We start from the raw sequence: 24,171 nt of genomic DNA, 5'->3' as shown, positions 1-24,171 counted from the left end.
GAGTGCATGTTTATGGGGCAGAGCCCACTGATCACTGAATCTCTGTGGTGAGGTTCCACAGAATCTGTTGTATGATTCATGCTGACATACTGGGGCCCGATCTGGGCCCGACTCCAGCCTCCTGGCTCCATCTGCTCTGGTTCTGATGTAAGGATGAGTTGGAACTGAATCAATAGGCAGCCAGGATGAAGGGCAGGGATGATGGTGAACTGGTGAAACTGTCCATGTTGCAAATGGCAAGACTGATTCAGTTAGAAAACATTTTCAGGACTGTTCTGATGGGCACATTTGAACTTTTTATGCATTATCGTTGTTCTGTTATGCAAAAATAGCATCTTGGGAGCTTTAAAGAGGTGGTCCAGAGTATATTTTTAAGGTTTGGTTGTGTTTATAAGATGCAAAGCAATGTGTGCTCATGCTTCATTTGTGGAAAATCACATTTTTTTTTTTTATGTATCTTACTTTGATAATATACAGCTACTTTGCTAATATGAAAACGACCTTCAAGACGCTCCCATAGGTCAGCTAACATAATGTGCTGTAATTTGTGGATTGGCTCCACGTCACCAGGAAAAGCATCACGCACCTACAAGCAAGCGCTTTTGCGCTGTGTAGACACTGTCAGTCAGAGTAGCTGTTAACAGTATCGGTATGAGTCTGAATCAGATCTCACGCCCGCTTTCTAAAATAAAATCTGACAAGTGTCTTTCACATATATTCAGGCTTTGAGCATGTGTGAGTAATATGAAACGTTCACATATCTTTTGCGAGTTCGTTATTTGAGATGTAGAACACACAGGAAAGAGTCCGCATAAAGAGACACTGAACGTGGCTGCATAAAGAGAAACTGCACCGCTGGTGAAAATAATGGGTATTTACAGCGGTTTGATGGAAAAATATGAATTTGTAGCCAAGCAGCTTTACGCATTGTCTACATCCTTGTTTACGTCCATAATCCACAGCTTCTAGTTATTAGCCGAGTCCAGCACTGAACTATAGGAGAGATTCTGGAAGCTGTCCTTTGTCAAATGCTAGCTATATATTTTTTTTATAATTTTTTGGGACATAATTAAAATTAAACTTTAAGCTCTTCTCCCTTTGTGTTGTGTCCTTTAGAAGCCCAAATACAGAAACAAAACAAGCTCTGTAAAAATAGCAGCGTTTGGACAGCATTTATATGCTATAACATTACAACGCCTCTGGCCACACTTCTTGCACATAATCTGAAGCGTTTTTGAGCTCACTAGTCTGGATGTTTTTTTTTTTTGTTTTTTTTTGTAGTTCTCAAACTATGCTTAAGGCTTTGCTAAGCTAACTCTGTAAATGCCAATATCTCCCTTTGCATTGCACTTTGAGTGTCTTACATTCTGATGTTGTTTATGTTCACACAGCTATATTACACATCAACTAAAGTTTTAAAGATGATATCGAAGTGGACCACACAGACCTTTAAGACACAACCTTTTGAAAACAGGTTTCAAAGTGCATTTCTTTAAACAGTATTGTCTCAGTTTTACGTGTAAAAATACAATTTTGTAAAAACTGTGACATTATGCACATATACATCATGTTGAAGTACTCCACAACCAAAACAACAGGCTACACTATATTTGTGCAGATGTGTGGTGTTTCTTTTGAGTGACATCATCAACTACTGGCCCGGCATGCATATTAAAGCATTTTTGTCATTTTTGCTGAACAGACATTGTTCTGACAACTTTGTTGCCTGTAAGGCTGTGCTAAAAAAGTTGAAAGCTTTTCTGTTTTAGCCCATCATTGTCATGTTAGCACATCCTCAATGTGATAAAAACTTTCATTCATAATATATTTCATATCTTAGATGGAATTCATACACTGTAAAACCCAACAGTCAACTTTATCAAATGAAATGAGTGTATTTTATATATTATTAAATCAAAATTGACTCTTTAAAAAAAGAGTTTTGAACTCAGTGTTAAAGGTAATGAGTTATTTAAATACCTCATCACTTCAACTTAAATGGAGTATGTTTACAGTAAAGATTTTTTTTTAACTCAAATGGTTTGTTGCAGTCGGTTTACTCAAAGGGTATGAGTTGCCTTAACTTATTGGGTTTTACAATACTCAATAGATTTGAGTTCTCTTCATTTATTGGGTTTTACTGTGCTCAAACTGCTTCATTTACTCAAATGGATTAAGTTTACAGTACTCATTAGAATTAGTTTTAGAACTTAAATGGTTTGTTGCAATTGGTTTCCTTAAATGGTTTAGTTACTTTAACTTATTGGGTTTTACAGTGTTAAAAAGTAAGATTTTTTTCTACTGTACACAGTATTGCTTGGCTGGCCGTGATAATAAACCATATTAAATACAGATTTTGTATCTTATTGTTATGCTAGAAACTAATGCCTATTCTGGGGCACTTCATGTGAATAATAGATGCTGTAGTTGATTAAAATTTCCAAATATTATTTAGAGTTTAATTCTAAGATGTTTTTTCAGTACTCTCATATAATGTGAAATTTAAATGCCTTTGGGCCAAATCTCTTTCTGTTAATGATTTATGGTTTTACTTCTTTCTCAAAATGTATGTTTGGCTTTGTGGATTACTTTCAAAAGCCTGGTGACATTCAGTGGTAATTCTTCTCATATTTTTGATGAAGTACTAAAATTTCAGACCAAAAGATAGATGCATTCTCTATGTTAGCTTTATTTTTTTATGTTCTTTTTATATCAGTTTAGTGATACAGGTGTTTTTCCAAAAATATCATCGAAACAACTTACCCATCTAATTCCACCAAGCTTTTGTTAAATTAATTAAATTCTCCCGTTTTAATTAGAATGCGTAATAGCTTTTTAAGACTGTAGGCTATTGCCAAAAAATCACTTTCAAAAATAAACTTATCCTGAGAAAGATCCGCTGGAGTAAAATGTAACCCTGATTGAACTCCATTTATGAATCTTTTGAGTTATTCTTGTCCCTCTTATGGTTTATGCTACCATATTCCTCCATAATTTTGGTTTCAACCACAACATTAGCCTCAAAAGTCGCCAAGTAGCATGCCAATATAGCATGAGCACCATTACAAATTCCATGCAGACACTTTTTGCGTGCACTGCTTTTACAGAGTTTGTGAAGCAGGGTGAACCAGCGTGCCCCTCATTAAAATGAATACGGCCGAAAGCCTTTTATCCTCGTGGGAAATAAACCGAGCGCGCGAGTCAAATTCACTTTGCCGCACCACCCACAGGAGGAGCGCGCGCCCAATTGAATCAACGCTCGCCACTGCTTTTGGAAGCGACGTTCACTTGAGTCCCCGTGGGCACACCGCTCATTTCTCTCTGTCTTACTCTATATACCCACCTCTGAAAGGTACAGACCCCTAAAGAGGAGACGAACACGAAGGGAGGGGAAGGGAGAAACAGGAAAGACTGCAGTTGGTGCATGACATGAAGACGCGACTGTTGGGGACCCGGCTGAGCATGGCACATTATGCCAGGATCTGAACTGAAACGGGGACCGGGTTTGGGCTCTCAGAAGAGGGCGTTGATTGTGTAAGAAATGCAAGAGTTTGCGGGAGTAAAATGTGCTTGATGTCGTGTGACGCTTTTCGATGCGCAATTCTGGATGGGATGAAATCGCGTAATCGGGGGCCAAATCTAGGCGCTTAACGTGAGACCACCGATCTGAGCTACCGTTAAACCACATCTTCTGCCCCTCGCAGCCGCGTTGAAGGGGCATCCGCAGAAAGTTTCACGATGGCTCTCGTCATGGAACCTGTTAGTAAATGGAGCCCCAGTCAAGTTGTGGACTGGATGAAAGGTACGTAATGCGTTTTGGTCTTTAAGCCTGAAACGACCATCATTCACTATCTAAATGCGCTGGGTTGTTTTAATGGATACATTTGAATTGATTTATTACAAGTTGAGTGGGTTTTACATTCTGTCAAATAATGAAGCGTACAGGTGTCTTATGGCAACTGTGAATTAGCCTTTGGGTTAAATCATGGCATCAACCGCCTCACATGAAGTCGAACAAAAAGTTTAGTATACTTATTTCGCTTTTACGGTGTATATTTGTTATTTTTACACAATATATATTTTTACACATAAATGTAATCACTATATTGCCGTTAAAACGAATCTATTTTTTCTGATTGGAATTCTGAGGAATCTCTTTAAACATCGACCGCCTTAAAAGACGCTGATAAGGCTAATTCAAAGACTAAAACACATAATTAGGACGACGACATATACAAATAACCTGTTACAATTTGGCTTCATGATAAGGAGCTACACTACACTCTTTTGGAAGAACCAAAAAAACAGGGATTTCACAGTGATGCAATGGGGTTCCCCAAATAACCTTATGGAAAAGTCTTTCCCATATATTTGAGTAATCTAAAGAACCATTTCCCACCATAATGACGCTTTGGTGGAACGAATAGATTCCATGGTTATTAAAGGAATCATTGATGCCAAAAAAGAACTGTCATTTATTTTTTAGAGTGCTAAACTCCAAATCATCATGACTTTGCACTGGCAATAATGGGAATGCTGCTCACGGAGCATCAAAAACCACCATTTCCATTAGGCACGGATTAAACTTGACAATTTTAGGAGAGATATTACATTTAATGTAAAGGATCTTCCTTGCGATTTGCTGAAGGAGAGATGCAGAATCTTTGATGCGCGGAGGCGGAGGGGGCAATTACGCACCTTCTCTGCTCTCGTGGGTGTGGGCGGCGTGTCCAGATTCGTCATCACAATAACAAATCGAGCAGTGAGTTATCGAGGTTGTATGACAGGATTCGAGTGCGTCCCGGCGGGATAATGAATCAGATCTGTGATATAAGGCTTGTTTGATATCAGACATAAAAATTGTTCTTTATATAATGTCTAAGAGCTAACATTTAATGACAAAGAAATCAGAAATATGTGAGAAAGTACCTTTGGAATCAGATTTTCTGCATTTGGAAATGATAAATGTATTGAAAGAATTGGCAGCATTTGTTGGATGCAATTTCTATAGACATAAGGGGAAGAGGGTACAGTCCCCCTGTATTCAGTTTATTGAGAGGTAAGGGTTAGTTCACCCACAATTGAAAGTTCTGTCATTTACTCATCCTCATGCAGTTTCAAACCTAAAAAAAATCTTTGGAACACAAATAATAATAATCTCTTGTAGGGTTAAGGGGATAGTTCAATTAAACTGAATATTTTGTCATAATTTACTAATCTAATTGCTTGTTCAAACCTAAACTAATTGAGTTTTTTCTGACAAAAAAGAAAAATGTAGTTAACTGGTAGCCTTTTCTATATTATTTTAGTCTCCTACTATGAAAATCAGTTACTACAGTTGTCAAATGAAATATCCTATTTTTTTAAATTAAAAAACACAATACTCATAAAGGGTTGCAACCACTTGAAGCTGAGTCAAAATTCACTTAAAAATGACAAATTAGAAATGCAACAAGTGGTTCATCATTTTAGTAATATTTAAAGCATTAGAGTTTTGGGTGAACACTTTTAATGGAAGGATAGACATATCTGATTTAATTAAAAATAATACCTCGATTGGTTTTACAATGCTCTATAGGTGAATTGAATAAGCTGAATTGTCCGTAGTGTATGTTATGGCTGGGTGACTATTCGAAAAAGTAATTGAAATCGACATTTAGAACCTATAATCGATCAAATTTTTCCAGGAAAATTTTTTCAATTTCTTTATAATAACTAATTTATACTTATTGGCGGTTCATTCTGCAGTGGCGACTCCAGATTAATTAAGGGACCATGCTGAAAACAAAATGAATAAATTAATTTTTACTTATTATATTATGATTTATACTTATTATAATATTGTGGTATTATACTTCAGCCCAGCACACACGTACAGTCCAGTGCAGCCTTCGCATACATGTGAGAAATAAAACATTTAAAAAGTAAAACAACTTTTAAAAAGGCATATTTACTGTACAAATCTCAGTGAACTATATGGGCAAAAACATAAAATAAGTAAATAAAATAATCGTTTATTAATTGTAACCGAATTAAAATGTTCAGCTATTCAATATTTTGATTTTAGGCCAAATCCAGGGTGTCCACGGGGTCTTAAAAAGTATTAAAAGTTGATAATTTAAATATGAGAAAATTAAAGCCATTAAAAGGTACTAAAAAGTTTTCTTTGCATTTTTATGAGGCCTTAAATTTTGTGTAAGTGTTGTCTAAAGTGTTTGACTCCTAAAAAGCATAAATATATTTATTTTCCCCCTAATATTAACAACGGCAAGCTTGATCCCTGCGATTGATTCGTTCGATTGTCCGGCCAAGCTCCTCTGTCCAAGTGATGTCACATAATTTAACAACAAATGCGGGAAGGTGATGTGACGCTCTCCACATGTAACGAAACCACAGAGTGAAACCGACATCAAAATGGGAAAATGTAAGTTTGGGTACTCCTGGTTGGAAAAAGACGAGCTTAAACATTGGTTGAAGCCTGTTGCTGAAAACAACCACATAATTTATTATTTCAAGTTTGGTTTCTTCCGAGCTTATTTGAGTTTTGTTGCATGGTTGTGCTTCATTGATTTATTTAACTACAAATGTTTATTAGCAACTGTTTATTAAGTTGAAGGTTTGATACTGATTATAACTTGAAGTGGTGATGAGCTCTTAAAATATTTTGATAAGGTCTTTAAAGTATTGAAATTACCTTTAGGATTCCTGGTTATACCCTGAAATCGCCCAGCCATAGTGTACAGTATGTATATATGTCCTGGTCCTTCAGGTTGGGCGTTGAGCATTGGGCTAACAACCAACTCGTAAAAATTAAACATGGTGCGGCTAAATATCAACTTCGAATGACCCTGGGAGTAAATAAGTAAGTTTTACAATGATGAACAAGTGCTTTGAAATGGATAAGAATGAATAAATGATGACAGAATGTTCATTTTGGTATTAACAAACCCTTTAAATCGATACAGCTGGTCTCCCCAATGCTGAAAATGTGCTCAAAGCTTTGTCTGGAACTAAATTCTGCCATAAAGTTGTGGACTTTTGCATGCATGTGTACTAGAATTATTCAGCGTTTGTGCCTTGTCATTTGTGCGTCAATATGAGCATCTGTGAGGCGCACAGAGAGAAAGAGACCAACCATTCAGAGCAGAAGATCTTATCAGGATGAGCGTCAGGAAGGGATATTTACCCTCATTTTTACAGTACATTCAACTGCTGCATTCATTTGAGTGCCACCTGTTATTGTAATCACATTTATTGGTCTGCACTCTATCAATTTGTCTCATAATTCGGCCATTCGGACTTGTACTTAAAAGCTATAAAAATCTAGACCCATTACTGACCTCCGTTTACTGACCCAATTACAAGCCCATAACCAGCAAAATATAGAGCTGCGCTATTTTACCTGCTTCCAAAGTACAGATTAATTTAATAGCACAACTAATACAGCTTACGGGGAGACAGGATCCGGATGTAGCTGAATCAGTTTGGCAAAATTGAAGTAGAGGCTTATTTGGTGTGTGTATGTGTGTGTTGGAGGAGTACATATGTACATGAGCTTCAGGTCAACCTGCATCTGTGACTTATAACAAATCTATTTTTCAGTTTGTGAGTCAGTGAGCGTTTTGATCGATGCCTGTACATGCTGCGCAAACCCCTAGGCCTACACATTACACTCAGCACACCCCCTCTCTGGCCCTTTCTAAATGCCATTATTAAAGTCTCGCTGAAGCTGGAATGGTGTATTGGTGCTGCCTGGAGTGGCACAGACTCATTTGCTTCAGAATCAGCTACGCATTCGGAGGAGATGCCTCTCAAACGGCTTTGTCTGTTCTTGACGACACTTTAAAGGGATCATTGTGAAGACACTGGAATCATCATCGCCTCAAGCTAAATGCTCCTTAAAAATCGGACTTAAAGCCTGTTCACCATCAGGAGCAATAATTATAGAGTAAGAATGCACTGATGTGGATATTTTGAACCGTATCGATAACTCTTTAATTCGTATTTCATCAGAATTAAGTAATGTATAGTACGATAAATACAAATCTTACTGTATGTTACTGTATTTTAAAGTCGCATTGTGAAAATGACAGTAAATTTTACAGTAAAGATATACAATACTGTAAAGACACATACAGTACATGGATGTTCTATAAATGATTTACTGTTTTAAGTTACTGGAGAACTGCTTCCAGTAAGTAACTACATTCTACAGGAAATTGTGGGTCTTAACACCCCAGTATAGTGATAGGGATTCTCTAGTAGTGCTCAGTGAGCGCCGGCTTTTAGATGAGACGTTAAACCGAGGTCCATCATACCCTCTTAACCAACCCCATATCTGCAATATGGCTGCCGTCACATCATCCAGGTGGATGCTGCACACTGGTCGTGGATGAGGAGATTCCACCCCTGTGTGTTAAGCGCTTTGAGTGTCCAGAAAAGCGCTATATAAATGGAGGGCATTATTATTATTATTCTTTTGAAATAATCTATAATTTATTGGCTAATAATTAATTATTATATTATAAAATTAATGTAAATATAGATTCAAATATATTGATTGGTTGATACCGATATGGCCAACAATAAATTGTGCACTGCTAAAAACTATATTGATAACAATATAGTAATAGCTATAAATAACAACATAGCTAATAGTTATAAACACAAGTTATAAATACTATAGTATTATATACCATTTCGAGGGATGTAAACAATAACAGTGGTCCTAATTTTAAATTTAATTTAAATTTTTTTTAAATTACCATTCTTCATTTATCTGATGACGAATGGTAAATGCACAAGCTGTCAAACTGACTGACTCATTTAATATAATCACACTTCTCCCAGTTTTTGACTGTGACTTTGTGACCTTTTTCACTCCTGTAATGCTTAGATCGCATTTTTCTAGTCACATTTTTACAATTCAGTTTCTGCATATGTTATTGACATCTACACTGTAAAAAATGTCTTGTAATTGTCTTGCTTATTGCACCGCAGGATGTCTATTCGTGCGTTTGCATTGATTTAACATGTAAATCACTTGCGGTTGACACGCCTTTTGTGTCTGGTGTGAACACAGCATCACTGTTTTCCAAAAAACAGCTTTTCTGTAATTTAACGGTAAAATACTGGAAGCTGGGTTTCCAGCGGTGAACTGTTATTCTACAGTACCATTACTGTTTTCCAGAAAACAACTTTTCTGTAATTTAATGGTAAAATACTGGCAGCTGGATTTCCAGGAGTGAACTGTTATTCTACAGTACCTTTACTGTTTTCCAAAATTCAGCTTTTCTGTAATTTAACAGTAAAATTCTGGCAGCAGTGAACCATATTTCTACATTGTAATACGGTCTTAAAAATACCTCATCTCATGTACTGTACAACAATGTACTATTATTTGAGAATAGAATCTGATGTTCACTATTTTCCTGAGGTCACATGTCCAATCTGATGTCCATTATAATGGCATTGAAAAAAAAAGGTATTGAAAGTTTTTGTCCATACAATGAAAGTAAATAGTGTCCAAAACACTTGACCTTATGGTAAAAAGTCAATATTTTTCTTTAATTTTGTATTCTGAGAAAGAAAAAAAACATGCATCCAGGTTTGCAATGACATGAGGATGAGTCAATAGCCCCTTTCACACATACAGACCTCCGGAAAGGTTGTATGTGTGAACAGGTCCTTTTTGAAAATACCTGTAAATTCGTTCTGGCTATTTTCCGGAATGAGAAGTTGTAACATTACCGGCAAGTTGCCGGAATGCTGCGCTGTGTGAATGCAGAAGGAAGATTACCATAATAAGCGCGTGCACGTCTAGAACGTGCTGACGTGAGACGTCTGCTTTAGCCAATCACAACAGTCAAACGCGTTTACGTCCGCGCGGTTTATGAGAATAAAAGCCTTTGAATATTGTTTCAGACACATTTAGCTGCTAGAAGATAGTCAGATCACGTTTATATGTTCTTCTTAATGCCAACTGTGTAAATAATCATCGATGAGATGCTTATGATAAGCTGTTGTTTGTTTACCTTCAAGCTTTGCGTGTGCCTGTGAACGCCTGCACACGCACATATTATGAACATCTCGACATGCGAAAGTGATCCTGCGAAAGTTGTTCACAATATTGATCATCCACAGAGTTTGTAATTTAGTCAAATGTTTACAAATACAAGCGCAGCCGTTTAAAGCTCATTTGTGGTGAATGATGTCAGAATTTACCGGTATTTTGGAATGGATGTGTGAATGCTCTTTTCCGGAAAATTTCCGTAACGTCCTCGCCTGTGTGAACAGCGCTTTTTTGAATATACCGGTAAAGTCGTTCCGGAAATTTTCCGGATATTTACCGGTATCACTGTGTGAAAGGGGCTAATGAGGACAGAATATGCCGTCCCTTTATATTTCGGTTGTACTGTATGGCTTTTGGTTGAACTGTAGAGCTTAAGGAAGCTGAGGAGCTGAAGAGCGGTGTTGTGTTTGATTAGCCTGAGATGTGGAAGCTGTCTGGGGTCATTGAGATCAGACTGTGATTAATCTGCCCTTAATGAGAGGTGTGCGGCTGAAAGAACTCAGACCGAGAAGGACTGTGAAGATGCAAGCAAGGAAGATGTAGTTGATTATTGTTAAATGGAGGGTTCCGAAGACTTGAATGAATATATTACCTTTTTCTCTGTGCAGTTGTTGTGGTGTCTCAAAACCATGCTGGGCCTTTTAATAAACAGTGGTTTGGAAACATGCAGAAGGAAATTTAACGGTACATCGGCCTTTACCCTGGAGACTTCTGCAGGATTTAGCAGAACAATTTGATCTCTTCTGAAATAGGATGCCCACAGTGCCTCGATTTAAAAGTTACTATCAACAGATGTTGCAAACCAACAAAAATAACACATTTACAAATGTGTTTGACAGTTTGCTCAAAATGATCACGTTATAGTTATTTCCTCAGATGTTGTGTTGTATTTTTAAAAACTTTTTATTGCTTACTGATGCTTACATATAAAAGTACTTTAAAAAAGGACATTATTCATTCATTCACTTTCTTTTCAGCTTAGTTCTTTCAGGGTCGCCACAGCGGAATGAAACACCAACTTATCTATCACATGTTTTACTCAGTGGATGCCCTTCCAGCTGCAACCCATCACTGGAAAACATCCATACACTCTCATTTACACACATACATACGGATAATTTAGCTTACCCAGTTCACCTACAGCACATATCTTTAGACTGTGGGGGAAACTGGAACACCCGGAGGAAACCCCCACCAACACGGGTAGAACATGCAAACTCCACACAGAAATGCCAACTGACCCAAACCGAGGCTCAAACCAGCCCCATATAAATATATTAATATACCCTTTTATATTTTTATATGAATAATATAATAATAGTAATAATAATTTTTAAACCTATATAAATATTTTAGCATTTTCTAAAACAGGGGTGCTCAATCCTGTTCCTGGAGATCTACCTTCCTGCAGATTTCAGTTGCTACCCATATCAAACACACCTGAACCAATTAATTAGGACCTGAACACCACTTGATAATTACAGGCAGGTGTGTTTGATATGGGTAGCAACTGAAATCTGCAGGAAGGTGGCTCTCCAGGAACAGGATTGAGCACCCCTGTTCTAAAATGATCAATTGTATTTTGTGTTTAAAGCATTATGTTTTGATATTTAAATTAGTAAAAATTGTAATAATAATAATAACTGTTTTATTAATATAAAAATATTATTATTTATATTATATTTAGAATTAATGTAAAGGTTTTAATTCTTACCAAAATAAATATTTTTACTCTAAAAATGTATTTATTATTTACTTTCATATTTATATTTTATATTAATAATATTTTTTAAACTATATAAATATTTTAGCATTTTCTAAAATGACCCATTGTATTTTGTATTTAAAGCAAGTTTTGATATTTAAATTAGCAATAGTTATAATAATAATAATAATTGTTACAATAGTGTAATAATATTATTATTTATATTATGTTTATAATTTGTATAAATGCTTTAAATCTAACTAAAATACATATTTTAACTATATACATAAATTATATTTTTATATTTAAATTTTATATTAATAATAATAATAATTTTTAAAACTATCAATTTTAGAATTTTCTAAAGTGACCCATTGTATTTTTATATTATTGTAGTTAAGTTGGTAAAAATTATAGTAATAATAATTGTTATATTAGTATAATAAATATTATTATTTACATTGTTTATAATTTATATAACTGTTTTTATTCTAACTAAAATAAATATTTTAACTATGTAAATGTATTTTAATATACTTCTATGTTTATATTTTATATTAATATAATAATATAAATATTTTAGCATTTTCTAAAATGACCAATTGTATTTTGTGTATCAAGCAAGGTTTCATAGTTAAATTAGTAATAATAATAATAATAATAATAAAAATAATACTTATTATTAGTATAATAAATATTATTATTATTATGTTTATAATTTATTAATGTTTAAAATAATCTGCTGTTTTAAATATGAAACGGTGGGGTCGATATGTGACATTTCTAATATTTCATGCATATTTTTTCTCTTATAATTATTTTTTTTATATGATGTGCATTTTGCATCAAACCCAGCAGACAATTTTGTGTTTAATAGACATCTAATAGACATCTAAATGTAGACAACTTGGCTAAAACAAGGCTAAATTCGGGCTGTCAGTAAAATTCTAATATACATCTAAGAATAGCGCAAAACTATAGTCATCAAATAGACAGACTTTATAGTCATTAATTTCTGTTTATTTGATGACTTGTCTAGTTTTAGCCTATTCTTAGACGTCTATTAGATTTTCACCGACAGCCCAAATTTAGCCTTGTTTTAGCCAAGACGACTATGTTTAGACGTCTATTAGACATCTTTTAAAAACAAAAATGCTTGCCGGGAAAACCTAATAACATAATTTGAACAGAAAAACAGAGTTACTTAACCTAAATGTTTAATTGTTATAACAATATATATATATATATATATATATATATATATATATATATATATATATATATATATATATATATATATATATATACTCATATTTAAGCTCATAAAATTATGACTTTCGGAACTCATTCAAGATGTAAAATAGCAAAGCCAGCTGTTGAGTTCAAAGGTCGTCACCTTTTAAAGTTCAAACACCTTGGTTTTTCTCCTTCAGTTTTGTAAATGCAGCAGCTGGAAAACAGGGCTTCAGGGGGCCTGTGGTGTGTATGACTGTTCCTTCCTCTTGATTAGATTTCTGACCGCAGGGCTTTAGATTTATTCAAGTTTTGTCACATCATTGCAGCCTCACAAACTCTGATCCATCTCTCTCCAACTGCATCACTTACTTTGTTTCTCTTTTTCTTGAGCTATCCTATTAGAGCCGTGTGTAATCATTTCATACAGCTACTACTAAGTGTCACTTTCCAAGTATACTGATTTGGCAAAATCATCAGAGGTGCAAATCACTTTTTTTTAATTTCTGTAAAAAAATGCACAAAAATATTCAAAATTAGGAATTGTGGGATAGTTAAAGTTGCAGTTCTATTAAGTTGCATATCAACTTGGATTTCACAATTGCAAGTGAGTATCTTAGCAACCCTTATCTTATCAGTTTCATTTTCAAATTAGAAAAATAGGTTTTATCCTGCAGTTCTAAAAAAGTTATTGCAAAATATAAATTATTGAACTGCAAGGAAATCAGAATTGTGGGAGAAAATATTATAGGAAAACTTGCAAATCTAATAAATGGCAAACTTAGTTATAAAATATGAAATCTGAGATCTGACTTTTCACAAAATTTTTTAATAGATTGAGTTTTCTTTCAGTATATTCTGAGGATTCTTTCACTATAAATCTGCAATTGTGAGGGGTCGCCACAGCGGAAAGTTTTACTCCGCAGATGCCCTTGCAGCGCAATTCCGTGTTCAGACCCAACAATTTTTTTTTCTCAATAGTGAGATGAGAAACACACATCTGAGTTCATATCTTGAAATTCTGAAAATAAAACAAATGCAAGACCAAAGAAACTGATGAAATTATTGTAAAAAAGCTGCAAGAAATAAAGTCAGATTTTCCAAGGCGATCTCACGTCACGCCAATTTGTAACTTTTTCTTTTTAAAATCTTACATTTTTATATGTCTGAACTCGTATGAATTTGTACAAATTAGCCAACGCTAAACTGGCAAAATGTAAAATAGCTACGTTTATTTGTAGATCAGGCAGGATTCTCACAATATAGATCTCACAATCCCGACTTTTTCAGCAGGCTTACTGAAAATATGTGCCTCATCCTACACTTTTTCAAAATCTGAAATACGTTGCTCCTGATACGTTTTGCTGCATTTCAGATGACACATCCACTAGAAGGCGCTGGCTACATTTTCGAAAAGCTGAAATACGTTACTTGGGATATGTTTTGTTGTCATCCTTCTTGTACAAGTACATGACTAGATGGCGTTTGTCCTACAAATCACCTATTGCAAAACCCTGACCTAAACTTTTTTTTTTTTTTTTTTTTCAAAAATTAAACGTAAGAGAAAATGCATGCATTGATAAAATATAAAGTTGAGGTCAAAATTATTATCCCTCCTGTGAATATTTTTTTCCTCTTCAAATATTTCCCTAAAGATGTTTAACAATGCAAGAAACTTTCTACAGTATTTCCTATACTATTTTTTTCATCTGAATAAAGTTTTATCTGGTTTATTTTGTCTAGAATAAAAGCAGTTTTAATTTTTTAAAAACATTTTAAGATCAATATTATTAGCTCCCCTAAGCAATTTTTCCCCCCAAATGGTTACACAACAAATCATCGTTATACAAATAATTAGCCTAACTTGCCTAGTTAACCTATAATTAACCTAGTTAAGCCCTTAAATTGTTCTTTAAGCTGGATACTAGTATCTTGAAATGTATCTAGTAAATTGTACTTTTATCATGGCAATGATTTAAGGCATCAGTTTTTAGAAATTTGTTTTATTTAGAAATGTGTAAACAGAAATTGAGGAAAAAATATAAAAGTATTAAAATTTAACAGGAGTGCTAATAACTGTAAATGTATGCCTTAAATGAATTGTGAAATATGTTCTAAGACATCCATACATGTGAAAATCTATTTTGTATGTATGACATAGGAGATACTGACGTTTAGTCTTTAAACAAACTTTTATTTCGATTGTTTGCTGGGGTAATACATAATTTCATGACGGCACACGCAAAACAACTCTGTCATTATTTTTGCATTTCGCTTAGCTTTAAAAACATAACTAGAAGTCATAAAAGCTGTTTGCCCAAACAACCAATTTGGCCGTTTTATAGATGAGAAAACTCTCAATTGGATGCTCGACTCAGTCACCAATGTCTCCATTTCTGTAAGTTTAAGGTGGAGCTCGTGGGCCAAACTTTCACCAGCGTCTGTGGTTTCCCAGTTAGACTGTGGCCACGCTCATGCTGGGCTTTTGTGGCTTGTGGTTTAACTGGGAGGCAGCGCTGCTTCAGCTAGAGCCACTGCTTCAATATAAGTGACTGATGCTGGGAGCCTATAAATGTGCTGACGGACCTGAATCAGTGCCTACTGGGATATTTTGGTATCAAAATCAATTGGACTGAGAATCGTTTATCACAGAGACGCCATGATGAATAGATAAAGATGACTGAGTGAGAAGTCTTTTATAGCTCATTAGTCTCTGTTGTGGTTATTTAAATTTCAACACGGTCTGAAATAAAGAGGTAAGATTTTACAATGAGGCTTCATTTTAAATAATGCATTAACTTTAATTAACTTATGTTTTTACATCATTTAGAAAGGTTTCTTGAAGCAGGTCAAATTTTAATTGTATTAATTATATTAATGTATTATTGTTAAAAAACAAATACAAATATGAGAGTGCACGATTCTGGTTAAAATCAACATTTTTTTGCTTAAAATCAAGATCAGGATTTTCTTACAATTCTGTAGATGTAAAGTAAAGATTAATGTGAGTAGGCTATTAATATTGTTATTCTCAAACATATGATAAAACAACTATAATACTATTAGGCCTATGTGTAGGTCTACTGTTGGTTAAAATGCTAAATTTTGTATAAATTTGTAAAGGTGGACTTGAACAGACTTTAAATTTGTCCTGGTTAATTCACAGTCAAGTGATGACATCAGAATACAAATCTAAAGCTGAAATATTAAGTTTGAGACGTTTGCTTGTCATTTGTTGGCAACATTATTAGACAATTTTTTCACCGGTAAAACGAAAAGTTTGTCATTATCAGATTCCCTCTTGCATTATATTTAACATTCTATTGGTTAGAGAAGTTATACTGACACTGTTCAACATTTATTTTCATGCACAGCACTTTGTGTTCGCAATGAAAGAAAAAGCATATCAAATGCTTGTCGTAATTATACCTCTAAAATGTGATACGATCATTTAAATGATGTTTTTGGTTTCACTTTCACTGCGTGTGGCTCATGTCTTCATGTGTGGCAGCCGTCACTTTGAGAAAAAAACATACATGCAAATCATACTTCCCGCACGGCTCTGTGCAACAATCTGAACATTATTTACAACTTTCTTAGCTGTTATTCACAGCCTATACAGGCTCTGTTCACTAATATACACATCATTCGTCAGTGTGACGGTGCGTTAGCTCATGTGGGATTTCACTGCCGCGAATACGTCATTACGTTAAAACAGAAATGATATTTTTGGGTGAAATTTACCTTATAAATACAGCATGTGACACTTTTAACACCATTTGGAGGTGTCAATGTTGCTGGGACTTGTGCGACCGCCTTAACAATTCTCTCCTGACCTTGAAAATATAATTGGCTGAATCACAGAAAAGCTGAATTAAGATCGTGTGTATGGTTGAATTGAGATTGCGATCTTTTTTCGATTACAGCACTAACAAATATTAATTACTAATATATTAATACAAATATTGTTAACACAACTTGTTGTACTTTTTCACTAAAATTAATACAAGTTCTTTTCACTCATCATGTCAAATAACAGTTGATGTTAACAAATTAAATTGCAAATACCAAATAAAACTTTCTATAATTTACTTTTTATTTTATTCAATTTTATAGTGTAAAACTAAAATGTGAATAAAAAATTCTAATAAACTCGAGATTTTAAAATAGTATATATTTTATATAATTATTTTTTAATTATAATTTAATTATTATCATTAATATTTTTAAATATTTAAGATTTTTATATCAATAAAAATTATTTAAAAAATTATTATTGCTATTATTATTATAATAAAAGACAATAAAAAATATAAAAATAGCAAAATTGTGGATTGAAAAACTCTTGCAGCTGAATTCAGCAGTATATCATGACTATCTAAGGGAAACAGTTGAGAAATTAAACCTCTTTTTTTCCTCCCTTAGGGTGCTGCATGCACATAGATCTAACGATTATATATAATTCAAAACACTTCAAGTATTTCAGCTCATTCACTTTGAACAAAAAAAAAACCCTGAACTCATTTTCCTTTCCGGTATTTTATTAAACTATAAAACGAGAAGAAGAAGCGCAACATCAGCTGAAATATCCTGACAGGAAGATGAAAGATGATGGAACAGCACGTCTCTTTTTCTCTTCACTACATGCTGTCATAACTGATTGTCAGGAAGGTGCATTATAGCTGCTTTTTGGGGGGAATTTGCAGAAACGAGACATACTGTACTCTGCTGTTTTGTGTCATTCAGCTCAGAATTGTTTTGTTTGATACTTGTTCTGATGGCTATATAAATATATATATATATATATATTTTTTTTTTTAAAAATATTACAATCACAATTATTTGGATCAATATTGCCATCACTATTATTTAAAGGGGAACCATTATATCCCTTTTTTATTATATATATAAAATAAGTCTCTGATGTCCCTAGAGTGTATATTTGAAGTTTCAAAAAAAAAAAAAAAAAAAAAAACACAATTATTTTTTTTTTTTTACTCTTTGAAATTGCCCCTTCTAGGCTTTGAGCCTAATTGTGCTGTTTTGGTGACCGTTGCTTTAAATTCAAATAAGGTTGTGCTCCCAGCCCTCTTTTAAAAAAAGGGTGGAGCTACAAATGCCTATGTGTCAGCATAGTGGCAGATTTAAAACTAGGCTAACGCCCTATGGACTCAAAAAAATAGCACTTTGATTTTCAAAGTAGTCGTGTCACAGATGTTTTCACACTGCATGACAATCTAGACTAGTGTTTTGTCGCTGCTTTGTTTACACTGCAAGATGGATCAGCAACAGGGGATTTCACATTGCATGACTTTACAATAGGAAGAATCGCTGACAACTTTGTCCAAACTACGTCTCACAAGCAAAAACATGTAGTATATCTTTTTGTTATTAACTAATGAGAAAGAAGCCTTTAATGAGGTAGAAAATTTACATATTTGCTCACCTGGGTTTAAAGGGAATTAGTAATTTGTCTTCAACTTTCTTTTTTGACTTTCTGTATGACACGACAAATAGATATGGGTGCTCCTGCCAAATTTCTTGGGTCCAGATAAACTAAAAATGAGCTCTTTTAACTTCTCCCCCAGCCTCCCACTGGCCTGCAGGTACACACACACACACACACACACATACACACAAGTGAATGCTGCTCTCTCATTGGCTGTAGGTGATCACCGATGTTATTTTCAGTCAAAACTTATTGCGATTCTCTCAAATGGCATCTTTGATAGTTCATACTGTGTTATTGTCACTTACGTGAACAAGCAACGATTTGCCTGTGATTTCAGGCTTTTGCCTGCGATTTCTCAAAACCTGTCGGCGAGTCAAAATCGGGGCTAAAATCATGTAGTCTGAACTCTGCATTACTGAAAACAAACATGCAAAAACAGCACAGATTAAAAGTGCACATGAAATCAAAACTAACCATATTGATTTTGTTAAGTGACATTGCTAGTTTTGTGCTGATCAACTTACCTGTGTATATCTTTACGAAAAAAAAAGTTTGTCCTTGTAATTTAAAATTCTTAAAATGCACTTCCTGTTTGTTTCCAGTTAAAATCTCAGATTATGTCTGTCTAGGATATTGGGCGTGCTTAACCACGTCCCTTTAACTGTCAGTTATGACAGCGCTATGACAACAAACAGAAATCATGAGAAGGAGGTGTCTGGTTTTAATAACTTTCCCCAAACCGTCTTCTTGGTCTTTCTGATTGAAATACCTACTGTATTACATGCAATCAGTTTGCGGTAGAAAAAAAACAAGTGACGCCCACTGTTTTCTCATTTAATATTCTGTTTTTATAGAAACTGTCACAATATGAAAAAAGAAAATGGTTGCAGCTTCCAGTTCATGCTGACTGTAAAAAAACAAAAAAACAAGCATCTTTGTATAATTATGTTGCACATAAAAATGTTAAGTAAAGTACCTACTGTAACTATTGAACCCATTTGAATTCATATGAGAATATTTTTGTTGAATTTTTATGCAGAAGTACATTGCCAATTATACTATAAAACAAATGTAACAAACCTGGGTGACAAGAATTGTTCCACCATGATCTCCTCTTTCACAGTGGTGAGAGGAAGAAACACAAAGTCCAAACTCACAATCAATTATCACAAGGGGGAAAAAATGAAAAAGAACCAAAGAGCTTTGGTTTGTGACAAAAGGTGCTTGACTTTGACAAAATGGGTTAAGTGGCTTTATATATATATATATATATATATATATATATATATATATATATATATATATATATATATATATATATATATATATATATATATATGTATGTATGTATGTATATGTATGTATGTATGTATGTATGTATGTATGTATGTATGTATGTATATATATATATATATATATATATATATATATATATATATATATATATATATATATATATATATATATATATAAAGACACTTAACCCATTATATATATATATATATATATATATATATATATATATATATATATATATATATATATATATATATATATATATATAAATAAATAATGTCTATTATCTATGCCAATAATTGCAAAACTTCAGTCAACTGTTCAATTAATTAATGTCGCATTGAGTACATGTATATTGTCCTGTGTATCCCTCGCACAGTCACATACTTTTCTTTTTACCCTTACACAGACGCAGATTTGCACCGCTTAAAAAATGTAACTACATATTGCGACTAGGGCTGCAACTAACGATTATTTTTAAACGATTATTTTTAAATCGATTAACCCGTCTATTATTTTTACGATTAATCAATGAAGAAAAAAGCTATAATTTCCAACCCTTTATTCAAAAACAGAAGTTAAACAAAGGGCACAAACACATTGTCTTTGAACATTCCAGAGCTGTTATTATAATAATAATTAAAAAAAAAATAATTATGTTGTCCGATTTTCAATCCAAATATCTAAAAAATCTTGAATCTAAATACATACTAGACAGATGGAATAGCATAGGAAATTGTCTTGTTTTCTGAAAAAACACCTAAAAATTAAGGCATTGTTTGCTTAAAACAGGCTAATTTTTTTAGCAATAGGGTAAGAAAAATAACCTTAATGAGATCTAATTTAAAACAAATATTTTAAGAATCAATTTCCTCATGCCATTTTTTTTGTCTAGTTTTGTTTTTCTTTTTGAAGATTTTTTAGATATTTGAATTGGAAACGAGACAAAATGACTAAGTAAGAAAAGCTTTTTGCAGTGTAGCTAACAGATAAATGAATAATCCAAAAAAGGTGAGTGAATCAAAACGTGCCTTAGGTTTTGCAATGCAAAATTCAAAGTAACTATACCACCGCTGCTTTACTTCTGTTATTAACCCTTTCACTGGTGAGTTTAAAAGATTCCATTTTGCCCCGGAAGTGAGTTTTGATAGGCGATTATTATTTTAGAATGTTCACTCTTAATGTTTCCGCGGCGACGCGTCGTGCTTGTCACGTGACACACCTTAGCCACAATAACGCTGTATGGTAGATGTATCCTTTTTATCATCCTTTTCCATTTTATTACAAAATATTCACACGCTTGCTCATCATGTCATCAGCTTCCTCATATTCCAACTCACAAAAACATGTAAGTGCCACAATAGCATGTGAGTGTTTTTGTTGTTTAAAAGAAGTATGAATGATTTTGATTGTGATCTATAACCTGTGATGGGCATCGCCATAGTTACTTGTGTCCAAGTGTTTGCCTCATCTATAAAAGCAAAACATGCAGGATTCAGCATTTAAATTCATCAGTTACTCCCAAAATGCATCCATACAAGTGGCTGGCCAGCTGAGAGAAGAAAAGATTAAACTTTATAGTTACTTTCACTACGTGTATCTAATATGAATAATACACATCGGCAAATTATTTTTGAATGAATTGTCCGACTTCCAGACTTTCTTGTGTGTGTTACAACATCTAACTGTATTGTTTTACCAAACCTTGTGTGTATTTTCATGTCTAAAACATAAAATAAGCATGAGGTGGTTAAAACACTGCATAATTGTGATAATATGACACTTCTTTCTCTAACTCAGTGCCAGCCAACGTGCTCCGTTTAAATTTTTCACATCATGCTTGTCAAGCTGGTAACAAGTAAACACCAGCATCAGGGACATTACGTTCCACACTTTAAAACGAACAAAAGAAGGGTTCTATAGTGATTTACCCTGCTGTTGCTCCCTTCCTCACCATGTATCTTTCCTCTAATGTTGCCTTCGCTCGTTTTTTTGCTCCGTTCAGTCTATGAGGTGACTAAATCTGCTGTCATCAATGTGTGAAGAGAGGCAGAGTGTGTTCACTCCGCTCCGCGCTCAACTAAAGTTGTTAGTTGTTGCGCTCGTTGTTGCAGCACTAATTGTGGCAATGCATAGGGCTGCTCGATTTAGGAAAAAATCATAATCACGATTAATTTGGTTATAATTGTAATCACGATTATTCAAAACGATTATCCGTTGAAGTCAAAATTATTAGTGCTCCTGAGATTTTTGTTTTTTTAAATAACTATTTCCCAAATTATGTTAAACAGAGCAAGGAATTTTAACAGTATTTCCTCTAATATTTTTTTTTCTTCTGGAGAAAGTCTTATTTGTTTTATTTTAGCTAGAATATTTTGAAAATTTTAAGGTCAATATTATTAGCCCCCTTAAGCAATATATTTTTGGATTGTCTGCAAAAGGAACTACTGTTATACAATGACTTGTCTAATTACTCTAATTAAGCCTTTGAATTGCACTTTAATCTGAATGCTTGTATTTTGAAAAACATCTAGTAAAATGTTATGTACTGTCATCATGACAAAGATAAAACAAATCAGTAATTAGACATGATATATCAAAACTATTATGTTCAGAAATAAGTAAAAAAAAACTTCTTTCCATTAAACAGAAATAGGAGGAAAAAGGGTTGCTAATATTCTGGAGAGCTAATAATTCTGACTTCAACTTTATATATATACAGTTATTTTCCACCCTGCAAAGGAAAGAGAAATAAATACAATAGAATAAAAATATAAAACAAACTGTGATTTAAGCATCTTTACCCTATGAAAAACACTTTAGCTACAAAAATCCTTCAGTCAAGAGCAGTAAGGGATGTTCTCGTTGTTTGATTAATGATAAAACAGGCGGCAGCATTTCGCACTGTCACTTTAATGGTTTCTCTTTCACGTTTCTTTTTGATTCTCAACTCGTTTGTTCGATACGCAAATGAGGGTTAATATGAGTAATCACTAATCACCGCGTTTTGACACCTATTTCACCATTAAAGCGCTCATGTTAAGATTACTTTAGATATCTGCACTCCTCTGCTCGTCTCAGTGTGCGAATGAGACCGAATGCTGACCGCGTGCTTATGTGTGTTTGGTGTTGCACACACACATAAGCACGCAGTTTTTCGCGCTTTTGGTATATGATGCAATAATCGTTTATCTCGATTAATGGTTTTTCATAATCGTTAGAAGCCATAATCGAAATCGGATTTTCGATTAATTGCACAGCCCTAGCAATGCAGATAAAAAGGAATATGAGTGGTTGATTTGGTAGCAAGGACAAGTGTGGGTGGGGCTGAGATCTATGGGAGCAGAGCGATTTCGGTGGCTGTAGTATATAACACGTGTTAAAGAGTACCAGATAGATACTTTTGTTTTGTGTGATATTTTATGATTAAAGTTGTTGAATGTTTACTTGTTCCCACAGCTTTCATCTTAGTAGTTTGAGCTACTTTTACAGTAGCATCGCATACATTTTCAACATATGCTCACATTGACATGGGCTCTGTGCAACCATAGGATAGTGATCATTTGACGTAGAACTTCAATTCAGGGTTTAGGATTCTTATCAACAGTAAAAACACAGTGCCTTCGAGTGGCCGAAATGATCTCTTAAGATTAACAGCGGCAGAAGTTACTTGGGCCTTGAGCTCTGAAAGTTTCCAAAACTACAATCTGACAACAATCTTGAAATAGTTTCACAAAAAAAGACTGTACTCTCATCCAAAAACAAAGTCAAGCATCTTCAGGCTTTTGTTGTCAATATTTTGATCAAAGGTTAAACGATGACTTTTTGTCACAGCCTTTTTTGCTCATGTTTACCAAGGGTGCCAATATTAGTGGAGGTCACACACACACACTTACGCACATTTTAGGGATTCCAGGCCTGTCTCCAGGGTGTGTCCTAAGGGAACACATGAATATTGTATTTCATACGACATGTGCCAGAGCTGGGGAGGATTGACTGCGTGTGTGACCGAAATACAGAAGTGCTAGAGAGCGCGAGGAAGAAAGCGAGGTTAAAGACCTTTGAATAATAATACACACGCAGAGCTGTAGCGCTGCGTCCCGGGCTGCCGGGCGGGTGCGTGGGTGTGTGGCTTGGCTCGGGGCGACTTTTCCCTCCTGCGAAAAAAGTGTAAAAGTGTGTTTGTGTGCTGTCAGTGGGTGTAAAGGGTGTGAGTCATCTCTGAATCACTTTATAGAACTAAAGAACTGCAGTATAGAGAGAAATATTCGGCAGAAACACTCCATACAGTATGTACTTGCTCGGAGACTGTACGTGCTGCGCTGTCTGTCAGAGCTCCATTTTGTCCTGGATGTTGATCTAAAGATTGTCTGTAGTTTATAAGCAAGCAAAACCACAAACGATTGCTGAGAG

The 24,171-nt window shown here is 34.3% G+C and overlaps 1 protein-coding gene across 49 annotated transcripts in view; it reads left to right on the top strand.

Moving 5' to 3' along the window:
- Positions 1-24,171, top strand: part of cnksr2a (connector enhancer of kinase suppressor of Ras 2a) — a 218,235-nt gene that overhangs the window by 4,145 nt on the left and 189,919 nt on the right. For 36 of the 49 annotated variants that reach the window (XR_012399414.1, XR_012399413.1, XR_012399411.1 and 33 more), the window contains exon 1: positions 3,287-3,802. The exons of the other annotated variants lie outside the window; for them this stretch is intronic. Coding sequence is in view for 33 of the 36 variants with exons in the window: in XM_073940788.1 (XP_073796889.1) it covers positions 3,739-3,802 (64 nt within the window). In the remaining 3 variants the exon portion in view is untranslated. Of the gene's footprint in view, positions 1-3,286; positions 3,803-24,171 lie in introns of those variants that run through there. 49 annotated transcript variants of the gene reach the window in all.

The sequence above is a fragment of the Danio rerio genome, chromosome 24 (assembly GCF_049306965.1).
Source record: "Danio rerio strain Tuebingen ecotype United States chromosome 24, GRCz12tu, whole genome shotgun sequence".
NCBI classification, from domain to species: domain Eukaryota; kingdom Metazoa; phylum Chordata; class Actinopteri; order Cypriniformes; family Danionidae; genus Danio; species Danio rerio.
This window is presented reverse-complemented; position numbering and strand designations above follow the sequence as displayed.